This window comes from Plecotus auritus (assembly GCF_963455305.1).
Source record: "Plecotus auritus genome assembly, chromosome: 7".
NCBI lineage: Eukaryota > Metazoa > Chordata > Mammalia > Chiroptera > Vespertilionidae > Plecotus > Plecotus auritus.
The window spans coordinates 166,007,363-166,032,228 of NC_137774.1; the positions used below are offsets into that span (position 1 = coordinate 166,007,363).

Here is a 24,866-nt window from a genome sequence, read left to right on the forward strand (position 1 = left end):
TTGGGGGTGATCGGGCCAGCAGGGGAGCAGTTAGGTGTCAATCAGGCTGGCAGGGGAACAGTTAGGGGCAATCAGGCAGCCAGGCAGGAAAGTGTTTAGAAGCCAGCAGTCCCGGATTGTGAGAGGAATGTCCCAGATTGGAGAGGGTGCAGGCTGGGCTGAGGGACACCTCCCCAGTGCACGAATTTCATGCATCAGGCCTCTAGTAGTTCATAATTAGTATAAATATGAACTACTAGTTCATAATTAGTATAATGTAGCAATTAAGAAAAATGACAAAATAATTTTCTTATTTCATTGAGTAAAAAGCTCTCTTTTTCTTTTAAATTAATTTTGCAAAAATACAAAAATGCTTAGCATAGATTTTTCTCAACCATCTCAATCCACACCTAATGGGATTAGACGCAGTATAAATTTCACCGGTGGGGGTGAAAGGGTAATTTAGACTCTGTATTCCTGCATGGTGACTGTCAGAGGAGGGCTGCCAACTTTGCCAACTGGGTGGCTGTTTTGTAATTTAGACACAATAAATCTAAGCCAAGCAAATTTCCTTCTAGAAACTTGAATTGCCTCCTTAGCAGAATGATGAGAGTTAGATGTAAGCTGTGGGGTTAGATGAGAGCTTTAGAAAAGGTACCCAGAGGACTCTATTAATTGCACTCTTGTTTAAAATGTAATATAGTTTTTATTCTCAGGAAACTTTGGTAGTAAATTTCCTATAAGCATCAGCTTATGAGTTAGAGGACTGAATGGTGCTTTGGAGGTTTTGTTCTACAGGCAGTAGAGGCAGTATTCATAGAGCGATCATCTCTCCTCCTGTTTCATGTGTGCAGGTCTGACAGGGGCAGAGAGCTTGCTCATGTTGTACAAGATGTGAGTAGGGCTTATAATCTATCTATAAGCTAAAAGTAGCAAGAAAACAATAAAACACATCTACACTAATAAAAGAGTAACATGCTAGTTGACCGTACCTTCGCAACGCCCACCAGCTAATCAGGAGTGAGTATGCAAATTAACCCAACAAAGATGGCAAGTTAATTTGCATATGCAGGCGCCGAGTGGCTGGGGAGGGGTGGGACGCTTGTGTCATCGCCATGATGATGATGCAGGCATTCCGCACCACCCCAGCTGCTCCGGGCCTCTGAGCAGCGTGGGAAGGCTGAAAGGCGGCTCCAGGCTGGAGTGGAAAGGCAGCTCCGGGCCGGAATGAAAAGGTGGCTCTGGCTAGAGCGAAGGCGGTGCCAGCAGCCAGGGGAAGGAAGGCCCATTCTTGCAGAATCTTCGTGCATCGGGCCTCTAGTTTTTACATAGTGGACCCTGTGTGCCAGGCACCATCCAAGCCCACTGATGAATCAACTCCCTGTGTGGTCCTGGGCCTGTGAGCTGGACCTCAGGATGAAGAAGGCCCAGAGATGTGAGTCACCTGGATCCAGGAGTCTAACCTGGGCCATTGGGCGTTAGGGTCCACACACTGAACCATGTGCTCGCTAGAGCACCTACTGTGTGCCAGGAACCCTTCTAGACTCCAGTGAGTCCCCAATAAACAGTACAGACTTTGGCCCCCAGAGCCTGACTCCTTGAAGCTTATATGCCATGGGTCAGGATGTGGGAAAATGGCTTAAAATAATACTTGAAGTAAAAGAATGTTATATGTTATTTATGACTAGGATGTTTAAACTGGCTAACATATGCTTTTGGGGAAGAAATAAGCCATTAGTTGCATCTGATAAACAGAGTTAATTAAAATCATCTTTTCAGTCATACACTAGCCAAGAAGACCTGTTTTTTCTTTTACTATATAAATGTAATGCTGAGCTCCCAGTGCCAAGACCAATTTAATTCACTTGCTCAATTACAAGTTAAAAGAAAGAACTTTCATAGCATATTAGCTGTCTGCTACTTTGGGGTAATGACTGGCTGAATTGATGAACTTTATATAATGATCTGTTGCTATGGCAACATGCTGCCCAGTGAGTAGAAGAGGGCATTTCATCATTACCTTATGGATAATGGTTGGAACAGCAAAGGATGCAAATACAAAAGGTTTCCTTTTATGCTGCAGTAGGCTGGATCAATGAGACAAGAACTAAGAATGGCTCTCAGGTACAGTGTCTGGGACCAGAGTCGGATGCACAAGTGGAAATAAGGTAAATTCGCTTCCCAGGCTAGTGGCCTTGGTGGCTTCAGGGATTCTCCAGCCTGTCACAGATCACTGTGTCAGAATTGCCAGTTGTCCCTTCAGTTTTAATTTTGGTACTGGATTCAGCACGGGGAAAGCAGAATAATAAACATTCCTTTCAAACATGACAAACGTTAGAGAAACAATAAGAGGAAAATGGAGTCAAGATTAAAGATTTCACTGTCCAATGCTTTGCAATAACCATGACATCTTTATATCACATTCTTTTGAACCAGCTCTCTGTTTCTTGGAATGACTCTTTTCTTAAAAACAACAACAGAAATTCTATATATCAAGTATGTTGCCACTCCACCTTCTAAAATTTTTATTGCATCTTAGAGGAAAAAATATCTATTTATTATGAGTTTTGGAACTGTTGCAAGCTGCTGTTCTTAAGTTAATTTTTTGGCATCTTTTTCATTTTACAGGGTCACTATACACATAGGGTATAATGACTTCCACTCTATTGTTTCATTTTTTTTTAAACTTTAGTGAATGAAGGAAGGCTGTCTTTCATTCAAGTATGAAAAATAAACATTATTTAATTCACAGCAATAGTAAACATTTTATTGAGTTGACCACATTTCTTTTTTTTTTTTTTCATCTCTCCCTCGCTCCTTTCTTCCTGCCCTCCTCCTTTCCTACAAAAGGATTTTTTTTTCATAAAATCTTGAATTTTGGTGAGACTGAAATTCTACAAATCCTCCAAAAAGAAATACATTATGATCAGCGACCTTTTCCTCAGATACTTGAAAGTTCATTCTTGAGTGTTCATTAGTTCTCTTTAATTTCCCTTAAAGATCACCAGAGTCATTAGCCAAAAGGTCGTGAGCAATAACATCAACTATATGAGTTATTGGATAATGTTTATCAAAATGCATCAGTTCTTCACAATGTTATATGTCCCGCATCATCTCCTGTTCTTTTCTACCCTATAACCATATGTATAGCTTATAGGCATCAAATAAAAGAAATGGTAATATTTGAAAATACTCATCACTAATGTAAATTTTAGGTTGTGATCATAATAGGTAAAAAATTTGAGTCTGACATTATTTATAATACTCTTGCATTAGAATTGAGTCACATTATCTTAGAGAAATAGGGAAAATAATTTACAGTCTATTTTTCAAATTGCCTTGAGCAAGTATCTGGATGAAAAATCTATTTTTATATTTCCTACTCTTGACTTGGAGTCTCCATGCTAGTTCACTGGGGCTGCCAGAACAAAGATAACAAAGTACCACATACAGGGCGGATTAAACAACAGAAATGTATTTCTCACAGTCTAGAGGCTGGAATTCCAAGGTCAATGTGTCCTCCATGGGGGTGCACAGGTCTGTATCCTAATTTCCTCTTCTTATAAAGACACCAGTTACATTGGATTAGGGACCACCCATATGACCTAACTTTATTTTCATTACTATGTTAAAGGCCCTGTAGCAAAGTACAGTCACAGTCTGAGATACTAGGAATTAGGACTTCAACATATGAATTTTGTGTCCATAACAGTCCCTATCTGATTATAAGGCATATTTTCATACCAAATGATATAGACTGTTATACTTGACCATCTCTATCAAGATGCAAAATAGAACCTTGTTAAAACTGCTAAATTCATGTTAGTTGGCAAACTGAACATTGATAGTTTTTCTCAAAGTCAAACATGGTTAATTTTCTTTTTTTGTTGTTTTTGTTTGTTTGTTTTCTATATATGGTTACTTTTCAACAACTACTAACTGAATTACGTGCATTAGAGCTTACAGTAGACAGAGCTTGTATTACATACAGCAATTAGCAGTTTAAGGTTCTTACTTTAATTGTAAATGTTTTCATTTAAACAAATCTTTGCCACCTTAAATCCTCCCTCTTTTTTTTTTTCTAATAGAATCGAAATAGATTTTTTAAAATCAGATTATTTATTTTTTGCTTCCTGAGCTTGTGGAAATGAGAGCCTCAAGCCTGATAGAGAAGTCAGTTCTGTCCTGGGCTTGGCCCCACTTATACATTAATTATCTGTGTTTTGAATTCCATAAGATAAGCACATGTTTATAAATCATGGCTTAATCTTTGCCTTGAATAACAACTGCCATTGAGTACACTGTTTTATCAGTCCACCTGATCTTTTAGGAAGTCATCAGCTATACAATTACTGACTCACCATTATAGGAATTGAATATTACCTTTATATGCTTTCAAAACAAAAATGCCTCTGCAGGTACAGAAACCAGTCCTTGATTGATATGATGGGGACCTAAATTCTGGCCCAATAGTCTGATCTTTCTAATTCAGCCTTTCTGGGCTTTGCTTTTCTCACCTGCCAAATTCAAAATATTTTTGTGGGTCCCTTCCAACTTTAATGTCCTGTGACCATTTGAAATTGTAGTTTAGAAAACAAAATGATGGTACATGATTTGCCTTGGAGGTGGCCCTACCAATGAGATCACTCATTGTCCCAAGTAAATGATTCAGAAAAGGGACTGAATGCAGAAAATGAAGGCGGTCAATATTTTTTGATGTGTACATCAAGATAGCCACCTGTGCTTTTCTTTTCATGTTAGCTTCATTTTGAAACAATTTGTTAGATTTTATTCCTGTTTGCATTAGCTTTAACGGGTTGATTATTCCAGCTGTGTTTGATGAGAGATCCCATCACCTACACCTTTCTATTTGAAGGTAGTTCAGGGTCATTTGTTTTCTCAGCTTTGACCAGTTTTCAAAATCCTGCTGTAGCTCTGTCTCTTTCCCAGTGAGTGTTTATAGTGTTCAGTTTGAGAGATAAACTATAAATATATGACTCTCAGATGTGTCCATACCATTTTTAGTAGTTGACATCTCCGTCCCCTCCCCTCCCCTCCCTCCCCCTCCCTTCCCTCCCAACCCCTCCCCTCCCTCCCCCTCCCTTCCCTCCCAACCCCTCCCCTCCCCTCCCTCCCCCTCCCTTCCCTCCCAACCCCTCCTCTCCCCTCCCTCCCCCTCCCTTCCCTCCCAACCCCTCCCCTCCCCACCCTCCCCCTCCCTTCCCAACCCCTCCCCTCCCCTCCCATGGAGCTTAAGGTCAAGTGTAGAAGTCACAATGCAAGTGAATTAGCAATTAAACTGTGATAAATGTTATAAAGCAAAACAACAACAAATGAAGGGCTCTGAAGGTCCCATTGTTGTGCAAATCATTGGTCTCTTTCATGATCTGACCCTGCCCTCCTGCCGAGAAAGAAACAATGACTTTGCCACATCCTTGTCCAGAGAAAGTGTGCTTCAGCCTTGTGTTGAATAAGGAGGGGAGGACACTGGACTGGAGCCTGATGGAGCATAGAAGGTTTGATGCACCCTCTACTTGTCAAGGTGCTGGCTGGTGGGGATTCTAAGAATCCGCTCCAGAGTCCCTGATTACATTTCTACTTCAGTATAGTGGTGTCATTAGTGTTGTGGGATTTAGAAATGTCACTCCTTAAACCCCCTCTTCTCTAAAATGGAGAATTACTCAGGCTTTCTTTTTATTTGATTTAATTTATTCAAGGAGAATTGTATTTCTTGGAATTCTTTGAAATTATTTGGTTATTTTGTGTTTCAAATTACCCATTTGTATGTAGTAAAATTGTGTGACGTGATGGAGATGTTAACTAACACAAGGATGGCAATCATTGCAATATCTAAAAGTAGCAAATCAACACATTGCACGCCTTAAACACATTGTACAAAATGTTATATGTCTTATTATATCTCCATTTTAAATAATTTCTATATATTCACGATTAATCATTCTTTAAGGAAGTTGAGCACCTATTATGTGCCAGCCACCAGACCAGGCCCCTGAGATGGAAAGAACAAGATCCCATCCCTGCCCGTGGGAGATGTCCCTTGTAGAAAGACAAGTCAGTGGTGGAAGAATGCCCTGACTTGGGTGTTATGGGCACCACAGGAGGAAACTTGTGCCTGGGAGTGTGCGGAGGGGCCAGAGAAGACTGTCAGCCATCTGAACTAGGACAAAAAGACAGCAGGCTTCAGAGCAGGGTGGCTGGGAGGCCACTTCAGGCAAAGGACCTGCCTGTGCAGGGACCAGGGCAATGCAGGCTCTCTGTGCTGCAAGCGCCCCCTGGTGACCAGCACAGGGAGGTGACGGGGAGGGGAGCAGAAGGTGAAGAAACACACAGGCCCAGCAAGGCCCATAGATGTCTCAGATGGTGCCTACGCCTCATGCAGAAGATCTGAGGCAAGAGACAGCGTGGTTGCCTGCGGGGAGTAGAGTGAGTATTCTGGAGACATCCAGGTGAGAAAGGTGTTCTACGCTTAGGTGACAGTGTTCTGGCCATGGAGCGAGAACAACGTGCAGAAGGAAGAAGGAAAGGCTTCAAGGAACCAAAAGAGCTTCATAAATGCTGTGGGGAAGGGAGTTCCACATGTGCTGACCCTGGTGCCACGGGAGGGAGGGGCTTCAGGAGGCTCCTCACGGGATCAGATGCTTCAGGAGGAGGAGGAGACCCAGCAGAGGCAGAGGAGGTGGGCCACCTCCGAGTTCCACACTGAGCACCACTCTCTGAGGTGCTTCTAAGCCACGCGGTGTTGTCACATCCAGGTCAGCCGGAAAACCAGATCCCGGTGTGCAGAAAATATGCTGGCAAGTTTTGATCTGTGATGGTTATTTCTTTGAAGTCATTTTATTAAAGATCTTTTTAAAAATCTTTACGTGCAATTGCTTAGGAGTTTGAAATGCATGTCAGTGTACTGACATTTGAACAATTATTTAGGCAGGTTTCGCAGAGTAATAATCTACCAAAAATACCTGTTAAGCAGTAAGGGGTCTTTGCTAAGCTGTAGCATAGGATTTAGTTCTCTAAGCTGTGTTTCCCGTGAAAATAGTGTAGTAACAGACAGGAGATGAGGATTCACCAGCTGGACTCCCCTCTCCTTTGTCCCCTCCCCGCCCCACTCCTCCATTTCTATAAAATGCTCTGTTTTGCACCAAGAGTCTCTTATTTAAGCTCTCATAGGAGCCTTGCCATCACCGCCACCCTGTGAGAGCCTGGCCATCCACTGGCTCGTTCAGTGTTTCCTGATGTCCCTGTCGCTGCTCCACAGGAGGCTGTCACCTCCCTCTGCTGGTGAGGACCTCCTCTCAGGGTGCTGTGGCTGAAACATCGCTGCTCACTCACCTTCCTGAAATGCCCACCTTGTCCCGGTCACTGCCTTGATGCCTTGTGTTCATTCATGCTTTGCACTATGCCGGGCAGGAAGACCCTGAGTCAATGAAGGCGAATTCCCCACCAGCTGGGAACTGTGATTTCCAAGTCAAAATTAAGTTGACTTGCACAGTAAAGTCAAACAAATTTTCTTTAACACTTAAATCTATGTGCTGTGTATTTATTAAAATGTCTGCCTGCCTGTTCCACAGACTGCCCCCTCCCTCCATTCCCCATCCCCCTCTCTTTCTCTCCTGCTCACAAACACATACTCCTCCCCCCCAGCAAAAGACAGATACTGTGTTTTTCATCATCTCAGCATACAGCAGAATTATGCTTTTTATGCTTGAACTTTCTCAAACACATTAACCAGTTGGCTTAAAATAAAATTAAGTAATAGTTTACTAATAGTGCATGCATTATTTTGCAGTCAGTTCATAATACATGTTCACAGGAGATGTTTCAGATAGCCATTTTTAAATAAATTCAGGACAACATATGTCTGCATAAGTATTTTTCCTTTAAATGTAAACATCCTTTCTCTGTAAAAGTAAACATCTCTAAGGACTTTCACGAAAACAAAAAAACTGGAAGTATTTTCTGTCCAGAGCCTTCCAAGATGAATGATTGACAGGAGGCCTTGGAGCCAAAGGGTTATGATTTACTTTTGGTTTTAGGTCGCTTCTTACCCATTTTCTGTGTGCAGAATAAGAATGCTGGAAACCTTGGACCCCGATGGGTTTTATTCAGTCAGTGCCTTCAGGATGACTTGAGGAATTGATGACATGTTGGGGAGGTGCTTCTAGGCAGGGGTGGGCAAACTTTTTGACTCGAGGGCCACAATGGGTTCTTAAACTGGACCAGAGGGCCGGAACAAAAGCATGGATGGAGTGTTTGTGTGAACTAATATAAATTCAAAGTAACGGAGCGGAGGGCAGAGCAAGAGAACCGGATAGAACAGCCAGATCTGGCCCGCGGGCCGTAGTTTGCCCACGGCTGTTCTAGAGGGTTGGGTTCATGCACTGGGTTTGCAGGCTGATAGCAGGGGCCTAGCCCCAGGGGCAATAGCATGTGTTTTAATTCTATGTCCCTGACACATGGCATTGATCCCTCACTGGCTGAAAGGCCCTTCTTCCGTGCCCCTCACAGCCAATCTGGGGATGGTCAGGGACACTCATCCTTGGGCAGTGCTTAAAAATAAGGAGCAGACACATGTGGTGAACAGAGAAACTGCAGATGGAACTGCAGGGTCCAGGTCAGGAGTGGATGTTTATCATACAGGTTAGAAGACTTTGGGGAGCTGAGACCAAGAAAAGCATCCCCAAGAAGAACATCAGAGCTAAAGAGGAAGGGGTTGATGTAAACTGGGAGGAAGGGGACAGAGCAGGGCAGGATGGAAAAGGGTCAGCCTTCACTGTCCTGCAGATTTGCAGTTGCTCATGGCCTGGCATCTGCCTTCCTGCGGTGGCAAAGTCAGGACCTCTGACACTGGAAATCCAAGATTGTCTCTTAGAATTTCTGTCACCTGATGGTCCCCAGGGGGTGGGTGGCTCCTTTGAGCTGCAGTAAGCGCTGGTCTCCAGACTTGCTGCAGGACGAGGCAGATGGTAGCTGAGTGTTCTCTTTCCTGGCTGCATGCTAGGTCTGCTGAGAGCTGTAAAAATGCCTGGCGCCCAGGCCCACACCCAGTGCAGCTGATTGACTAGGTCTGGGTTGGGGCCCCAGCAACAGCATTTTCAAAGCTCCTCAGATGATTCTCTGAGCGGCCAGGCTGGGAGGCCCGCTGACCTCATGTCCTTCCTTCCCTGTTGCCTTTGCAGATTATGGCACCATTAAGAAGGTGCGGGCGCCACTGACTGCGACCTCGGGGAGCTGTGTGCTGGAAGAGATCGAGCTCTTTCCGGAGAGGCGGAGGGAGCCCATCCGGAGCCTGCAGATCCTGCACAGCCAGAGTGTCCTGTTTGTGGGCCTGCGGGAGCATGTGGCCAGGATCCCGCTGAAGAGGTGCCCGTTCCACCGCACGCGCAGGTAGGGCAGCCCCAGGTCCATCCTGCACGCTCTGCCCCCGTGGCCATGCCACCAGAGAGATGGCCCTGCCTTCCTGCGGGGACGTTTCTTCAAAACCCTCTGCATCCTGGGAGTCAGGACAGGGGCCTTCACATTCCCTGGGGCTGAATGGCAGCCGGGCCTAAACGTCCCTGTGTCCTGACTCCCAGGATGCAGAGGGTTTTGAAGAAAACGGATTTACTGTGATGAACATAACCCACCAGTGTCTGCAGAGGAGGAGCCATATTATTACATCGGCAAGCAACGGTCAGGGCTACAACAAGTTATTCAGCGCCTTAGAACACTCAGTGATAATGCTGGTCATTGGTATTCCTGCATTAATTTGGCACAAGTTTAATTTTATTTGTGTAATGCATGTGTGCATGTGTGTATGTGTGTGCGTGTACGCGTTCTCTCTATATATGTTAGAATATATGTATCAGAACTATATGAAGTATGTGTCCTCTTAACCCAAAGTTAATTCCCCCAAAGTGGCAATGGCACCCCCTTTCTGGGCAGTCTTCACGGTTCTGTCCTGGGCACTCGCTGTCTTGGGATGCTGTCCCTCTCCCGAGGCTCCAGATTTACTCAGCCTGCTGGGAGGAGGGAAGGAGAAGGGAATTACTACAGGCTCGGGGAACCCATGTACCAGCACACCTTTCCTCACTGCCTCGGCCAGTCTTCTCACCCACCATGTGGTGTCCACTATCAACCCAGTGCTATTTGAAGCGCAGTTTGTGAAAACGCAGGCCCAGGTGCTGGGGAAGCTGCAAGCTTCTGTGTACCCCATACATTTGACCAGCCCTGTAATGTTGGAATACTGCATAAATGCTCTGGCCCCTGATACAAGATTGGCTGTGGGGAAATCATAACCTTCAATGTCCATAGGGATCAGGGCTCTTATTAATACCAGTCCCCAAAACAAGGCATCAGTGCAGCCTTGGTGTAGAAGTGGATGTTTAGATATATCACTCACAAGCACCATACACAGGTCATTGTTTCTCAAACCAGGCACCCAGTGGCACTAGCTTTGGGTTCAGAGGCTGTGAGTGACATGACAGACCTGCACATGCTGTTTCTTGATCTGGTCACTACAGTATTTTACACCCCGCTTTCTTACCTAGCATGCAAATTACTGTAGAATAAAATGGAATGATGTGCAGAGTGAAAAATCTAAACCACTCTGCAAAGTGTAGAAGGAAGGTTTTATGTATTGGAATATCTCCTTCTGGATCATTCTAGAAAATGAAGTCTGTACTATCATACCTTCATTGGTAATAGAGTGTTGAGAAATAACGTTAGGGACCTTCTAGCTAATAACAACTCTATTGCGAGCATTAATACTGGATGGTGATATTTATTACCAACTATCTTTTATAGAGCACCTTTTTCCTAACATTAACCAATGATTGCTTAAAACTTGTTTGGATTTGTGTTCCCTGCCAGACTAATTTAAGCCAGGGATTATCCTGCCAGTTGCTGATGACTCATTGGGGGACAGACAGGGAGAGGTGGGGTCTTGCTAACAGACATGTCACACATCAGAATGCATTAGAAGGGCACCAGTCTTGCAACTCCATCCCCATGAGCTCTGAGATCCAACATGGACTTCTTCAGGGGTGTGACCCAGATTACTGTGCACAAAGACACAGGCCTGTGCTGTATGTCAGGTGTTTCTGGCGCCAGATTGGGAGTTCATGGCTTGTAAAGCATGAGGCCATTCATCCTCTCATGGTGCTTGCCTTCATTGGACTTGGGTTCCCGGTGCTCAGCTCCTTGTAGGTAAGGAAGCCAAGTCCTGCATCAGATCCCGGAAGCCAGGCCTCATCATGCCCTCTCGTGCCTCGTACACGACTGCCCTTCAAGTCTGGTCATGAATCCACAGGAGCGACACAGCTCCTCTTTCTGTCCAGGAAATTAAGGCCACTTGTCTGTCATCATCAGGCTCCTGCAGAGCGAAGATTTTACTGTTACATCCAGAGCTGTCTCCCTGCTGGTTACTCGTCCACTCGCTCAGCAGAGAGAGACTGTGACTTCACTTGTAGATTGATGGACTGTGGTCTCTGTGTGCCCACTCTCAGTGGGGGGTAGTTTGGGTCTGACCCTTAGCAATTCCACTTGAGAAAAGAAAATCTTCATTTTAACTCAAGAGTTTCTTTGGATTCTTTCCAATGTTTCTCTGCCATCCTCCTATAGAAAGACAGAAAAATCTCCCTAGTGAAAATTAACTGGGGAAAAGAATCAATTTTTAAGAAACAAATATCTATGTGACCAGATTTTCTTTATATGAATTATGTGGGGGAATTTTTTTTTTTTTGACAAAAGCAATGTGGATTTCTCAGAAATATGCCTAGGGAATTATACAAAATAGGAACAGAAAAACAATTGAGTAACAGGAGGTTACTGATCTCTTCTTTAAATAAACTTTCTGTAGTACAATGTACTAGTAAGTCATTTTAGCTGCTACTAGAAACTCAATTTTATTAATGAATTTTGAAGTGTTTAAGAAGAAAAATTGAGCTTAAGTAATCATATTTCCATTTTTCATTTCTTAGAATACCTTTTCTTCAAAGGCAATGCATAGTTTGATGAACGTGTGTAAATGATAACAATTCATACAATTCCACAACTTTTATTTGTTTGGCATCATGCTGGATTTTATCACCACTTGATCATTTTATCATGTCAATCATGCACACTGAGTGTAAAGTCATATATTATCTCTATTTTTCAAATGAAGAAATAGTAGCTTCGATTTTTGGTGTCCTGCTCAAGGTCACATGGCTCCAGTGACATGAAGCCCAGGTTCAGAGCTGGGAGTTGCTGCACCTATGGCCTAGGCTTCATCTTTGGTTCTCTGCCTCTTTCCTCTCTGTTATTTACTTCTTTTTTTAAAAAAAATATATATTTTTATTATTGATTTCAGAAAGGAAAGGGGCGGGGAGAGAGAGAGATTAATTAATGATGGGAGAGAACCACTGATCGGCTGCCTCCTGCACGCCTCCCCCATTGGGATTGAGCCTGCAGCCTGGGCATGTGCCCTGACCTGCTATTTCCTTTATAACCTAACGAGAAAACCTCAGTTCTTGTGGAACAGTAAAACCCCCTTTACAGAAAAGAGTAGTGATATAAAACATTAGCCAAAAGATTGGAAACCCTTGGGCCTTAGGTGTTTGTTTTGTTTTGTTTGTGCTTTATTATAAAAACTAACTGGGAAGAGGAGCAAAGCCGAAAACTGGAAGAATCATAGCCTATAAATAAAACAGAGGACACAAGCTTTTTAAATTTTGCTTTATAAAACTGGGATATGTGTGTGTGTGTGTGTGTGTGTGTGTGTGTGTGTAACCATTAAAATAAGGAACTTGGCTCTATTGGAGAATGGGTATCTAGTCTTCCTTAATTCAGTCAACCTGTACTAGTTATCATTTAGTTAAAGAAATTAACACCTCATTATTAAGAAAATTAGTATGGAAATTAAGACATTTATTGCTTGAAAGGGGAAATTTTTAAAAGGTGAAGTTAATTGGTTGGCACTGTTATTAATTACATATTCTCTAAAGACTGCATCTGCCTTATGGGAGAAATATAGACTTGCAGAAAGAAATTGCAGGATCCCCACAGTGTCCCCAGCAAGACAACCTTGGCCATTCAGGTATGAATCACATAAGCATTCAGAAAGACGTTTTGACATGTACTCATTTTACAAACTATTCTCCCTTTCATATGAATTTAATATTTCCCAAATCTCAATGTCTTGAGTTTTTGTTTGTGTTGGCGTCGGTGTGGCCTCTAAAGACTGTCCATTTTCCTTAGTTAAGTCATTGCTAGTATATTTATTGAACTTAATATGTGCCAAGCACCAAGCCAGGCCCTGAGTGGATGATGACAAATGAGGCAGCCCTGACCTTGTCATGGGGCTCAGAATCTAATGAGAAATTCTGGCATAAATAAAATCTCCAGAATATCTATTGTTGATTTGAGCCAACGGGCCTTGGAGTTACCTTAGAGTTTATCCCCAGCTCAATTTATCATTACAGCTGATCTCAGATGGACTACATGAGGACCTAATCTCTGAGCCTGACATCCCTGTCCAATTACTTTTACAGTTGTCTTGGAATCACTCCCAGTGTTCCAGTCCCAAATTTCCAATAGTGAGGGAGTGAATCAACAAGTTATGATATACGTATTCAGTCGATTATTTGCTCAGTGGCTTATTCTGAAGCCATTAAACGATGACTATGAAGACATCTGTGACGTGATAGTAATTGGAAAAAGGAACACATTATGTGTATGTCAACATTACAACTGTTTAAAAAGTAGAACGGGGAAAGACAAAGTACATTCATCACCATGCTCATTACGATTGTGAAGAGTGCCTTATAAAGGGGTCTAAGGTGGGCTGGGGCTGGAACCCAGTGTCTTCCAGCAAAGTCACAGTAAATCCCTGGGTCCGGGGGAGGGTGGAAAAGGAATGGATAAAATGTGTAGAAGGTGTGCTTGACTTGTGGATTCAGAAACAGAAGTCATGCTAATGTTCTGTAATAGGGAGAAATGTGGGTGTTGTGGGGCCTGAAGCTTATACCATTTGGGGACAGTTCTCACTAAATAAAAGAATATCAAATTATAAGTGCAAAATGAATGGGTTTAATTGCAGTGCCTTAAAGGGCCTCATGAAATGAAGAAGTAAAAACTTCAGGAAATAAAGCTGCTTTGGCTTCATTGTAAATCCACCTCTGGCAATGATATAAACATATATTTTGATCCAGGTGGACAATAAAAGCAAATAAAATATAAGTGCCATCTTATAGAGATGCCATGGGTTGCCCCTGCCTCTGCTATGCCCACTCTCTTTCCCTACAACCATGACTGGGTTGCTTGAATTTTTTTTTTCTTTTCCTCTTTGGCCAAAATGTTAATGTATTCATAGATTATTTATATTACTTAATCATATTATATTATAAACTAGAGGCCTGGTGCACGAAATTCGTGCATGGGGTGGGGGTGTCCCTCAGCCCAGCCTGCACCCTCTCCAATCTGGGACATCCCTCTCACAATCCAGGACTGCTGGCTCCCAACTGCTCGCCTGCTTGCCTTCCTGATTGCCCCTAACTGCTTCTGCCTGCCAGCCTGATCACCCCCTAACCACTCCCCTGCCAGCCTGATTGATGCCTAACTGCTCCCCTGCCAGCCTGTTTGCCCCTAACTGCCCTCCCCTGCAGGCCTGGTCACCCCTAACTGCCCTCCCCTGCAGGCCTGGTCCCCCCAACTGCCCTCCCCTGCAGACCCAGTCACCCCCAACTTCCCTCCTCTGCTGGCTGGGTCACCCCTAACTGCCCTCCCCAGCAGGCTTGATCACCCCCAAATGCCCTCCTTTGCAGGCCTGGTCCCTCCCAACTGCCCTCCCCTGCTGGCCTGATTTCTCCCAACTGCCCTCCCTTGCAGGCTTGGTTCCTCCCAACTGCCCTCCCCTGCTGGCCATCTTGTGGTGGCCTTCTTGTGTCCACATGGGGACAGCCATCTTGTGTGTTGGAGTGATGGTCAATCTGCATATTACTCTTTTGTTAGATAGGATAGAGGTCTGGTGCATGGGTGGGGGCCAGATGGTTTGCCCTGAAGGGTGTCCTGGATCAGTGTGGGGGTTCCTTTGGGGTGTGGGGCGGCCTGGGCAAGGGGCCTGTGGTGGTTTGCAGGCCGGCCATGCCCCCCGGCGACCCAAGCAGAGGCCCTGGAATCTGGGATTTATTTATCTTCTACAATTGAAACTTAGTAGCCTGGAGTGGAGCCAAGCATTCTGCTTGCTCCGTGGCGGCAGCCATTTCTGTTGGGATTTATGTATCTTCTATAATTGAAACTTTGTAGCCTTAAGCAGAGGCCTGGGCCGGCCAGGGCTGCAGAAGCTTGGCTTCCTCCATCGCTGCGGGCAACCCCCTCCTGCTCTTTCCAGCTCTGTGGCTGCTGCCATTTCTGTTGGAATTTATTTATCTTCTATAATTGAAACTTTGTAGCATTGAGTGGAGGCTTGGGCCAGCAAGGGCAGGCGGAAAACTTGGCTTCCTCCATCACTGGGGAAACCCAAGCCTCCCTCCTGCTCTCTGTGGCTGCAGCCATCTTGGTTGGGTTTACTTGCATATTCCCTCCTTATTGGCTGGTGGGCGTGGCTTGTGGGTATAGCGGAGGTATGGTCAATTTGCATATTACTCTTTTATTAGATAGGATTGTTATTACAATGGAGAATATGTTTCTAAGAAGAAGGTGTACTAAAAATATCCCATAGTCCTTCCAGTAGTGTAGGCTCTTAGCTCTCCTTAGGTCTGCATTAGGCAGCCAGCAGTTTTGCTCGGTTTCCTTAGGAGCAGAGCACATGTACAAGAGCAGTTTGACTTTGTTTTCCTGTGAGTGTGTTTTTTTGTTGTTGTTTCTTTTTTGCAACTGGCTGTGGTATTTATGGCATAATTGTTTAATGTTTGTTCCCTTTTACTAAATGGTAAGTTCTCTAGGTACAGTGACTATTCCTGTTTTTGCCACAGCATACTCACTGCCTTCAAAATCTAGTTCTTTCCTAGCAAGTGCTCTGAAGTATGAGCTGAATGAATGAATCACTGAAATGCTTTTAACATCCCGTGCTCAATAAATGCATTTTGTTAATGTGGCAAAAATTCTTAACACCAAAAATAAACCAATACAACGGCAGTGTGACAAAAGTAATCCAGAAAAAGTTATCCATACTTAATCTAATATGCGAAAGGATCATATTCATTAATTAGATCCAGTTTTTCAGAAATACAGTGAGAAGATTTTAATGAATATACCCATTTCCTCTTACTCAAATTAGCAAACAGCAAAACTGCCACTTATCAGAAAATTCTATTGAGGTTATGGTGTCAGGTCATTGTCACCTTCCCATCTCAGCTTTGTCCAGCTCTGACAAGCACCAATTTTAACCATTTCTGTTTGAACTTTTTAGGTGGTTAATAAATAATAATTGTATAATAAGTTAAATAATAATTTCATAACTCTGTTGATTGATTTATTGCCTTTATACATATCTTAACCCAGCCATGGGACTTTGTCTTTCTCTGCTTCAATTTCTTCTTTTTAAAGTGGGAATAAATATAGTAATTAATTGAGATATTATATTTATAAGTTCTGTGAGTGTTAAATGAGCTAATAGAATTACGGTTCTTATAACTGCTTTATATGTGGTTAACATATTTGCTGTATTAGTATTATTTTATATCATTAATATTAACCACATTGTTATTTGTACTACCTGTATAACATTCTCCCTTAACTCTATAAAGAAATTAGCCTTCCATGCTGTACTCACCTTGCTTTCCTCACATCCATTTTTTCCATATCTGACCTCTTGGTCCCTTCAGAAAGAAAATGCCCAGGTGTTCTATGCCCTGCTTGCCTGTGGGGTGATCTTCTCTATAACTTTGGCTGTATCACTGTTATGTCTGTTGGCTTCCTCCATCTCCACATTCACCTTCTATTGTATTTCTAACGTAGGGGCCCAAATCTCCATCCGATAATGCCCAGGTTGTGCATGAACTCTGTCTTTGGAGCAAAGCTAAAATAAAATATCCACTGTCTACAATACTTCTGAATAATATGTAGAATATTGTAGACAGCTACATTAAACTGATATCTTGTATACATTTCAAGCCATAATACCACAATTGCTGTTCAACAAATAATATCTTTTACTAAGGTGTTGATGATAGTGATGATGATAAAGATAGTGGTGATGATGATTATGGTGATCATAAAAATGATAACAATAATACCTCCCTATAAAAGTTGTTTATGTCTAAATGGGATAATTTGACATATCTCAGTAGGTTTTCAACAAAGAATACCTATTATTAAGGGGATGCTGGTGGTCATGGTAATGGTGGTGGAGGTGATAATAACAACTAGGGTTTTTGAGCATTGCAAAATTCCAACTTTAGCTCTGTTGATAACACCAAAAGGCTCACGTTGGTGCAGATAGTCGTTTAGTTGTCTGCCCTCTATCTTAGAAAAAAATATATAGGTGTTTCAATGAAAATCAGTTATTTAATTTTAGTTGGATACTTGCAGGTGTGCACAGATAGCTATGTTCTCTCATGTGCAGATTGAAACTTTGTTTTGCATAACTAGTTCCCATGTCAAGTCAAAAGAGTTAGGCTTGCCTTAGTCAGCATCTTTGTTTAGTTAAGCTGTCTCTCTGTTGATCCTTGGGTGTGTGTTTGCAGTGCCTGCATCGGGGCCCAGGACCCTTACTGTGGCTGGGATGTGGTGATGAAGAAGTGCACCAGCCTGGAGGAGAGCCTGAGCATGACTCAGTGGGAGCAGCCCCTGTCCACCTGTCCTGTAAGTGTCTGCGCTCTCGGGCCTCTGAGCACCCTGTCCTCAGTCACCCCGCTGTCCTCAGTCACTAACGCTCCCTTTAATGATGTCCACGCATTTTTATCTTAGAACCTTTCCTGCACACCCTGTCTGTGCTCTCTTAACTTACTCAGCTCTTCCCTTGCACGAGAGCCACGTGGGATACCTACCTAAGCTTTTTGTCTGTTTTGATGAGAAGTATCTTAGAGGAAACAGTGCTGGTTGGAAAAATGGGGTGTAATATCTCTGTTTTAGTCTTGGATTTTTATCTCCAGAGTTTGGTGTGAACCATTGTACCCTTTGTAGCATTAATAAAATAGTACCTTCCACACCCATCAATTTCCCTTGGGAGCTATAGTTCAGAAGCCAAGATAAGTAGAGCTTTTAAAAGAATGAACTAAAGGCTATTACCATGGTGCCCCATGTGGGACAGTCTTGTAGATCCTGCTGAGGGTCACAGCAAGGTCTGGGAGAGACAGCCTAATGTACATTCCCACAGTGAATTCTGCAGAACGAAGAGCAGCTCACTTGCATTTGGAGTGAGACTCTGAATCCAAGAAAACCAATTCCACATTTTCTATTGCCAATATATTTATTTGGTCCTCACTTCTAAGAACCAGCTGTTTTGTTTTTTTATTTATCTTTTTTTCTCTCTCAGGGAATATGATTAACAGCTATTAGCTTGCACACATTTGCAAATTTATTCAGTTACTTTGCTGTCATGTAACCACTGTTCTCTGTGACTGTCAGCTCCGGCATTCCTCTTTGAGACAGGGCTGAGAAGGGAAGCGCCACATTCATTATTTGAAATCAGTGCTGTTGCTTCAGTACAGAATTGCCTGAGGCCTGTGAACTTTGGGTCTGCATTCTGTCAAGGAGCTTGCTAATTCTCTTATCTAAACCTGTGTGCATTAAGACTATCCTTCCATTTGTAAGTGGGAAAACAGAGTGACATGTCGAAGGCCAGGACTATGAAAACCAGTGTCCTTCCCCAAGTGGTTGGCACGAGATGAATGTATAACCTCATCTGGGCTTCAAGCAAATCTTTGCAAGGGGGTTAGCTGATAGTCCTTTGGGTGATAGCTTCAGATCTCTGATTTTAGAAGCAAATTTTTCTGCAGTGTTTCTTGAAATAAGTCCCTTTTCATTTCTGAACAACTCTCAAGAAGCACAATGGTATTCACATTCTTTTTTTTTTTTTTTTTTAATCCTCACTGAGGTTATGTTTTTATTGATTTTAGAGAGAGAGGGAGAGAGAGAGAAACATCAATGTGAGGGAGAAACATTGATCTGTTGCCTCCCATAAGCATCACGATCAGGCATCAAACCTGCAAACTAGCTATGTACCCTGACCAGGAGTTGAACCCAAGACCTTCTGGTGCTTGAGACAGTGCTCCAACCAACTGAGCCACCCAGCCAGGGCCAGAGAAAACAACGTGGATTCTCTGAAATGCCATTCGAATGTACTATGTGTACTTTAGAAGAATCAGCACACCTTCTTCTAGATATTTGACCTTGACATTTTAATGATAGATAGCAGTTCTTTTGTTGTTGTTAATCCTGACCACAAGATATTTTTTTTCCATTGATTTTTCTTTTCTTTTTTTAAGAGAGAGTGGAAGGGAGGGGGAGAGACAGAAAGAGAGAACCACTGACATGAGAGAGACAAATCAATTGGTTGCCTCCCACACTAGCCCAAATTGGGGCCAGGGATCGAGCCTGCAACCGAGGTATATGCCCTTGACCAGAATCAAACACATATCCTACAGTCTGAGGGCCAATGCTCTAACCACTGAGCAGAACCGGCAAGGGCAATAGCAGTTCTTCGTAAGTAATGAGGCCATCAGTCTGGGACCCATGGTTGTTTTATTAAATATCTGAGGCATGCTTACTTATGTAATGCAAAATACACATGCTGCCACTTGGTTTATGACAAATATGTGTCCGGTATATGTCTACAGTAGGAAAACAGAGATGAGCCCAGCTGGTGTGGCTCAGTAGTTGTGTGTCGACTCATGAACCAGATCATATTTCCATTCCCAATCAGGTCACAAGCCTGGGTTGTGAGCTTGTTATCCCTAGTAGGGGGAGTGCAGGAGGCAGCCTATCAATGATTCTCTCTCATCATTGATGTTTCTATTTCTCTCTCTCCCTCTCCCTTCCTCTCTCTGGAATCAATTGAAAACAACAACATAAAAAGAAATGGAGTTGACCCAATATTTAAGAAATGACCAAAGGGTTGTTACTAAAGTTGTCAGTGCTACTGAGAGGAACGTTTTTGTTATAAAATCAGGAAAGGAGGAGGCTGATGTAGATCTGCCCTGGGGTTAGAGCTATCCCTCCACCTTCTCTGTTGTAAAATTATACTTGAGATGTAATTGCCGATTCACTGTCCAGAAAACACGTAACAAGGTCCTTTTTTTTTTTTTTTTTTTCTTGTTTGAGGTGATTTTCTTATACAAAACTATCCCTATCATCTCACCCTATGTAATATGTTATATTCAAGATACACTTTTAATAAGTGAACAATATGGAAAACATCTAACAACAGATAACAAATTATGTCATTGAACAATAATCAGGAAATAAAACAATGTATTTTCTCATATATGAAGGCTACCATGTAGAAAATGAGAAGTTTTGAATAACCCAACTACTATTTTAATTATGTATTCTTTTCAAACAATCTATTTCTTAGAAAGAAATGAACTAGATGAAAATTATTAACATTTATTTAGAGCAGTCTTAGTGAGGTATTTTGAAAGTCTATTAAAAATGTAATTTGCTTCTATGTTATTTTTTAGTTTTGACTGAAATGGAAAAAAGGCTTAATTTTACTCACCAAATCTACCATATTTCATCATTTCTGATATGTCATTGGTCGTGAAGTATACTACTATTTTATAAGGGGGAAAAATGCTTCCATGGATTGCAAGATGCCAGCTGATTTCAGAGATGTAAACATACATAAAATCTTATAATCAGCAAAGTACATTTCTTTATCTACATATATTTAGCCCAATAAAGCTTTATAAGCTGAGGGATTTTTAAATGAGACCAGTGCATCTTATATCCAGTTGAATAATGAGAGGAAGTCCTGTTCCATGAAGCTCAAGGTTAGAGGGGTGATGAATGTGTGGAGGTTGATACCACACTCTCTGGGGAACCCACCTTGTAAGTCCTCTCAAGCCTTGGACAAACAGCTGAGTTAGTTATTCAGCCACACCTCAGGCATAGGCTGCCATTTGCTGCTTAGAACCTCTGCTCTCCAGAGAGTTCAAGTTGCCAGTGGAACCCCAGAACCTTCCCAGGCACTTAGCAACTTAAGACCCATTTTTCCACCTCACAATCCCTATTTAAAAATGTTAATAGATTTCTGTTGTCCAGGACATAGGGCAATAGTTGACTAACTATTGACTAAAGTTCTGTTTGTTTATGTAAATGTAATGAAAACATTGTTCTCAGTTTAATAGTTTTGAAGTGCTTGAGCAAGATCTAAATCAACATATCTAGCATGATTCGAAAAATATGTACATATGTCCTGCATGGCCTGTAATGTTGCCTAACAAGAATCTACCTGGACTGTATGTGTGAATACTGTCCCCATCCTTTATGCCTCCTGGGGAGAGGAGGCATCCATGCCAGGGTTGTGTGGACACTAGAAGCCATGCCCTTGAACAGGCTACGCCCCAGCCAGGGGACTAATCTATGTAAAAATGCAACAGAATTGTACATCTTTGGTTTTTCACCCCAGTTCTTCTTGTTCCTTGGCCTTCTCACGTTAGTGGATAATTCTGCCATCACCTGATGGTCAAGCTGTTAGCACCCTGCAAATTCCCTCTCCTCCTCCTGCTCCTTCTCTCTCTTCTTTTCTTCCTCCATTTCCTTCTTCTCCTCTTCTGCCTTCTTTCCCCTCCCCCACTGTCTCCACCATCATCCTCACCAATGACTTCTGATGCTTTACTTTGAATTATTCCCCCCCACCGCCGTTCATCCATTTTTATTATAATATAAAATATTCTAAGTGGGTTCTGATTGTCTTGTGAGAGTCCTTTCATTGTTTTCTTTATGTTTGCAGACTTAACCCTTTCTGACATCCTTTTTGTATATGCTTCCTAGACGAGGAATCTCACTGTGGATGGGCACTTTGGTGCGTGGTCCCCATGGACGCCCTGCACGCACACGGATGGCAGCGCCGTGGGAACCTGCCTCTGTCGCACCCGCGCTTGCGACAGCCCGGCCCCCCAGTGTGGCGGCTGGCAGTGCACGGGCCCCCGCATGGAGATCACCAACTGCTCCAGGTGTGTGGCTCCCAACACTCAGGCCTGCTTTCACGTGTGAACTCTGACTGTAGAGGAGTTTGGGAAATCATTCCTAATATGTATCTTCCCGCCTCAAGAGAAAGGCAGAAAAAGACAGAGACACCTACCACTTCAAAACTGCGTTTTCTATGGAAGGAGATTCTAAACTCTAAAGTAGATTATAAATCTGATCCTGTTCTTGTGTCCCTCATTAGATTAAGAAAAACATTGCTCATATGCACAATATTATCAGCTTCTTTAAGGGAAACGTCTATGTCAATGACAGTCCTTTTCTGAAATATTAGACTAGTTGTCCCTTATTAGACAACACGGTCCAGCCCGTTTGTTGTGCGCTGGCCAATCCATTTGGCTCTTCACAACTGTCTCTGTTGACAGCATCAGTGACCCCCAGTGGTTACAAGGGAGAGCTGTAGGCCCCGCCCTTCTGACCTTGCCATTAGGTGGTTCTTGAGAATGAAAGCAAGTCTCAGATCAAATTTAGGCAGATACAGGAAACTGTGACATGGCTGTTTTTGTAAACATGGGGCCCCAGGTCCCTGACCCTCAGGCCTGCTGACATGTACACCTAGGAGAGGTTCACACAATGCAGATGTGATGCTCTGGCAGCTGGTCAGCCAACCTCCTAGGTGAACCAGGGGAGGCACCCTCTGTTATCATGGATATTGCACATTTTGACTAATAATTACTTCACATTAAAAAATGAAATTTTATTGGAATTCCATTTCTTAATGCCATTGTTTTTAATTCCCAATTATTGTTCCTATTCAGGCATGAATGCAGCCTCCTTACTGAATCAGACAGGGCTTTACACCAATTCCGTCTTTCTGTTTTATTTTTCTAGTTCTAAGTTTGGATGGATCTTACTTACATAAGTGGTTAGAAATGTAAGGTCAGCACTGTCACTCACTTCCCTGGGTTTTTTCAAACCTATCTGCCAAAATCATGATAAGCTAACATCAAATACTTTTGTAATGTCCTATATTAGTTAATAAACTGTTTATGCTGGCCTTTGATGTTGTTGGAGGTAAAACATTGGAAACCACCTAATTTGCAAATCAAACTTTTTGCTTAGTCAGTACTGTCAAATACTTTGCAATTTGTGCAAAGTACATCAAAGAACCTTTAAGACGACCATTCAAATGATTCTAAATTCAATCTGTTATTCTTATGTATAGGCACCTTATTTAACCCAACACACTCAAAAAGTGTTTGAAAATTTGAAATGTTGCTAATTTAATACCTTTTACAAGTATAATATTTTTGGTTATATGCTTTATCTCATCACATCATTTAAATATGTTTTCTCAATATCTTGGAGCAGCGGGATTAAAGACATTCAATTTATGAAAAGAAATCCACAATATAAATTAATTAGCTAAGCCAAATTTTACTATCAAACCATGGCCAAGTCAGACTTACTATTGATTGGAAAAATATGGTTTTATTTTATCATCAAATGAACATTTGAATGTACATCCTTATGACATTATGTCACTTCTGAATTCTAATTCTTCTCAGGGAGGGAGAAAAGGAATGGAGGGAGGGAGCGGGAAAGAGAAAGATGATTAATTGATTAAGAAATATAACTAGGTAATAAAAAGGTTGGAGGTCAAGGGTAAGCCCCAAGCCTTGACAGGCGTTTGTCATCTAAATGCATTGAGTCTCTTCAGCCTTCCAGTTGTCTAACCTATACCTTCCCTTATGGAACTTTAGGAGAAAAACCCCTGTTTGTCCTGAGATGGTCAGGAGTGCCACTGTGGCAGGAGATTTGTATTCAGGACCAATAAAGGACTTAACTGTTCTCGGGGGAAATCCATAGTTGGGGTGACCCTTGATGGGTTAGACAACCCTTGGTGCGTTAGATCCTCTCAGCTGAGTTATAGCCAACAAGCCTCTCAGCAGCTGGAAGAAGGCAAGCTCAGTCCTCAGGGCACATGTGTGGAATCCATCCACTGCTATGTGGCAGTAGCTGAGAGATAGAAGAAGCCACATCCAAGTCAAAAGGCTCTCTGCTCTATAGTATATATGAGCTCCCAACGCCCAGCTTTGTAAGATTCAATACTGGGTAACCCGGAGACATGCTCAAACAGCTTGATCCATTGAGTAGGTTCCTAGTCTTCTGCTTAGTGTTTTGTTGTTGCTGTTTGTTTGATTTTCTTTTACAGCTATACTCAATTATCTCCTCTGTCCCCGGCACCTATGGCACCATGACCACAGTAGAATTTTATATTTTATAAAAGTGCTTCATTTTATTTTTATCTTTTACTATCTCTACCTTACTGCCTATCCATATATAAATAACAACTTCAGATAAACACAATTTGCAGTCTTTCTTTATAGTCTATATCTTTGTCAAATTATAAGAAAATAGCCAAGAATCTGAATTTAAAATATCCCTCATTCATTTTTAATAAAGTTTGTTTTAAAACTCTAGATGTTACCATGTCCTATATCAATATGAGTGCTACCAAGATAATTACTGATTTTCATTGATTTTAAAAGTAAGCATTATGTGTAGGTTTAGATCATTGTTTTGTTTATATGTGTACTTTAAATTAAAACTGAAATAGTACAAGTCAAGTATACATTCTAGTATACATTCTAGAGTTTGGGGGATTCATCTCTAATTGCTTTTCAATGAATTAACATTGCTTATTAGGTTTACATTTTCAAAATTAATGTTTCTTAATAGTTTCTAATATTGCCCATTTTGAATTCTTTATAGTGCACTTAAAGTGTCACTCTTAAAGTTCCTACCCGGACTCTGAC

At 42.3% G+C, this 24,866-nt stretch overlaps 1 protein-coding gene across 2 annotated transcripts in view; it reads left to right on the plus strand.

The window, feature by feature from the left end:
• SEMA5A (semaphorin 5A) overlaps positions 1-24,866 on the plus strand; it is a 400,847-nt gene that overhangs the window by 328,001 nt on the left and 47,980 nt on the right. For both annotated transcript variants that reach the window (XM_080679990.1, XM_080679991.1), the window contains exons 12-14: positions 9,177-9,384; positions 17,643-17,760; positions 21,895-22,076. In XM_080679990.1, the coding sequence (XP_080536116.1) occupies positions 9,177-9,384; positions 17,643-17,760; positions 21,895-22,076 (508 nt within the window). The remainder of the gene's footprint in view (positions 1-9,176; positions 9,385-17,642; positions 17,761-21,894; positions 22,077-24,866) is intronic.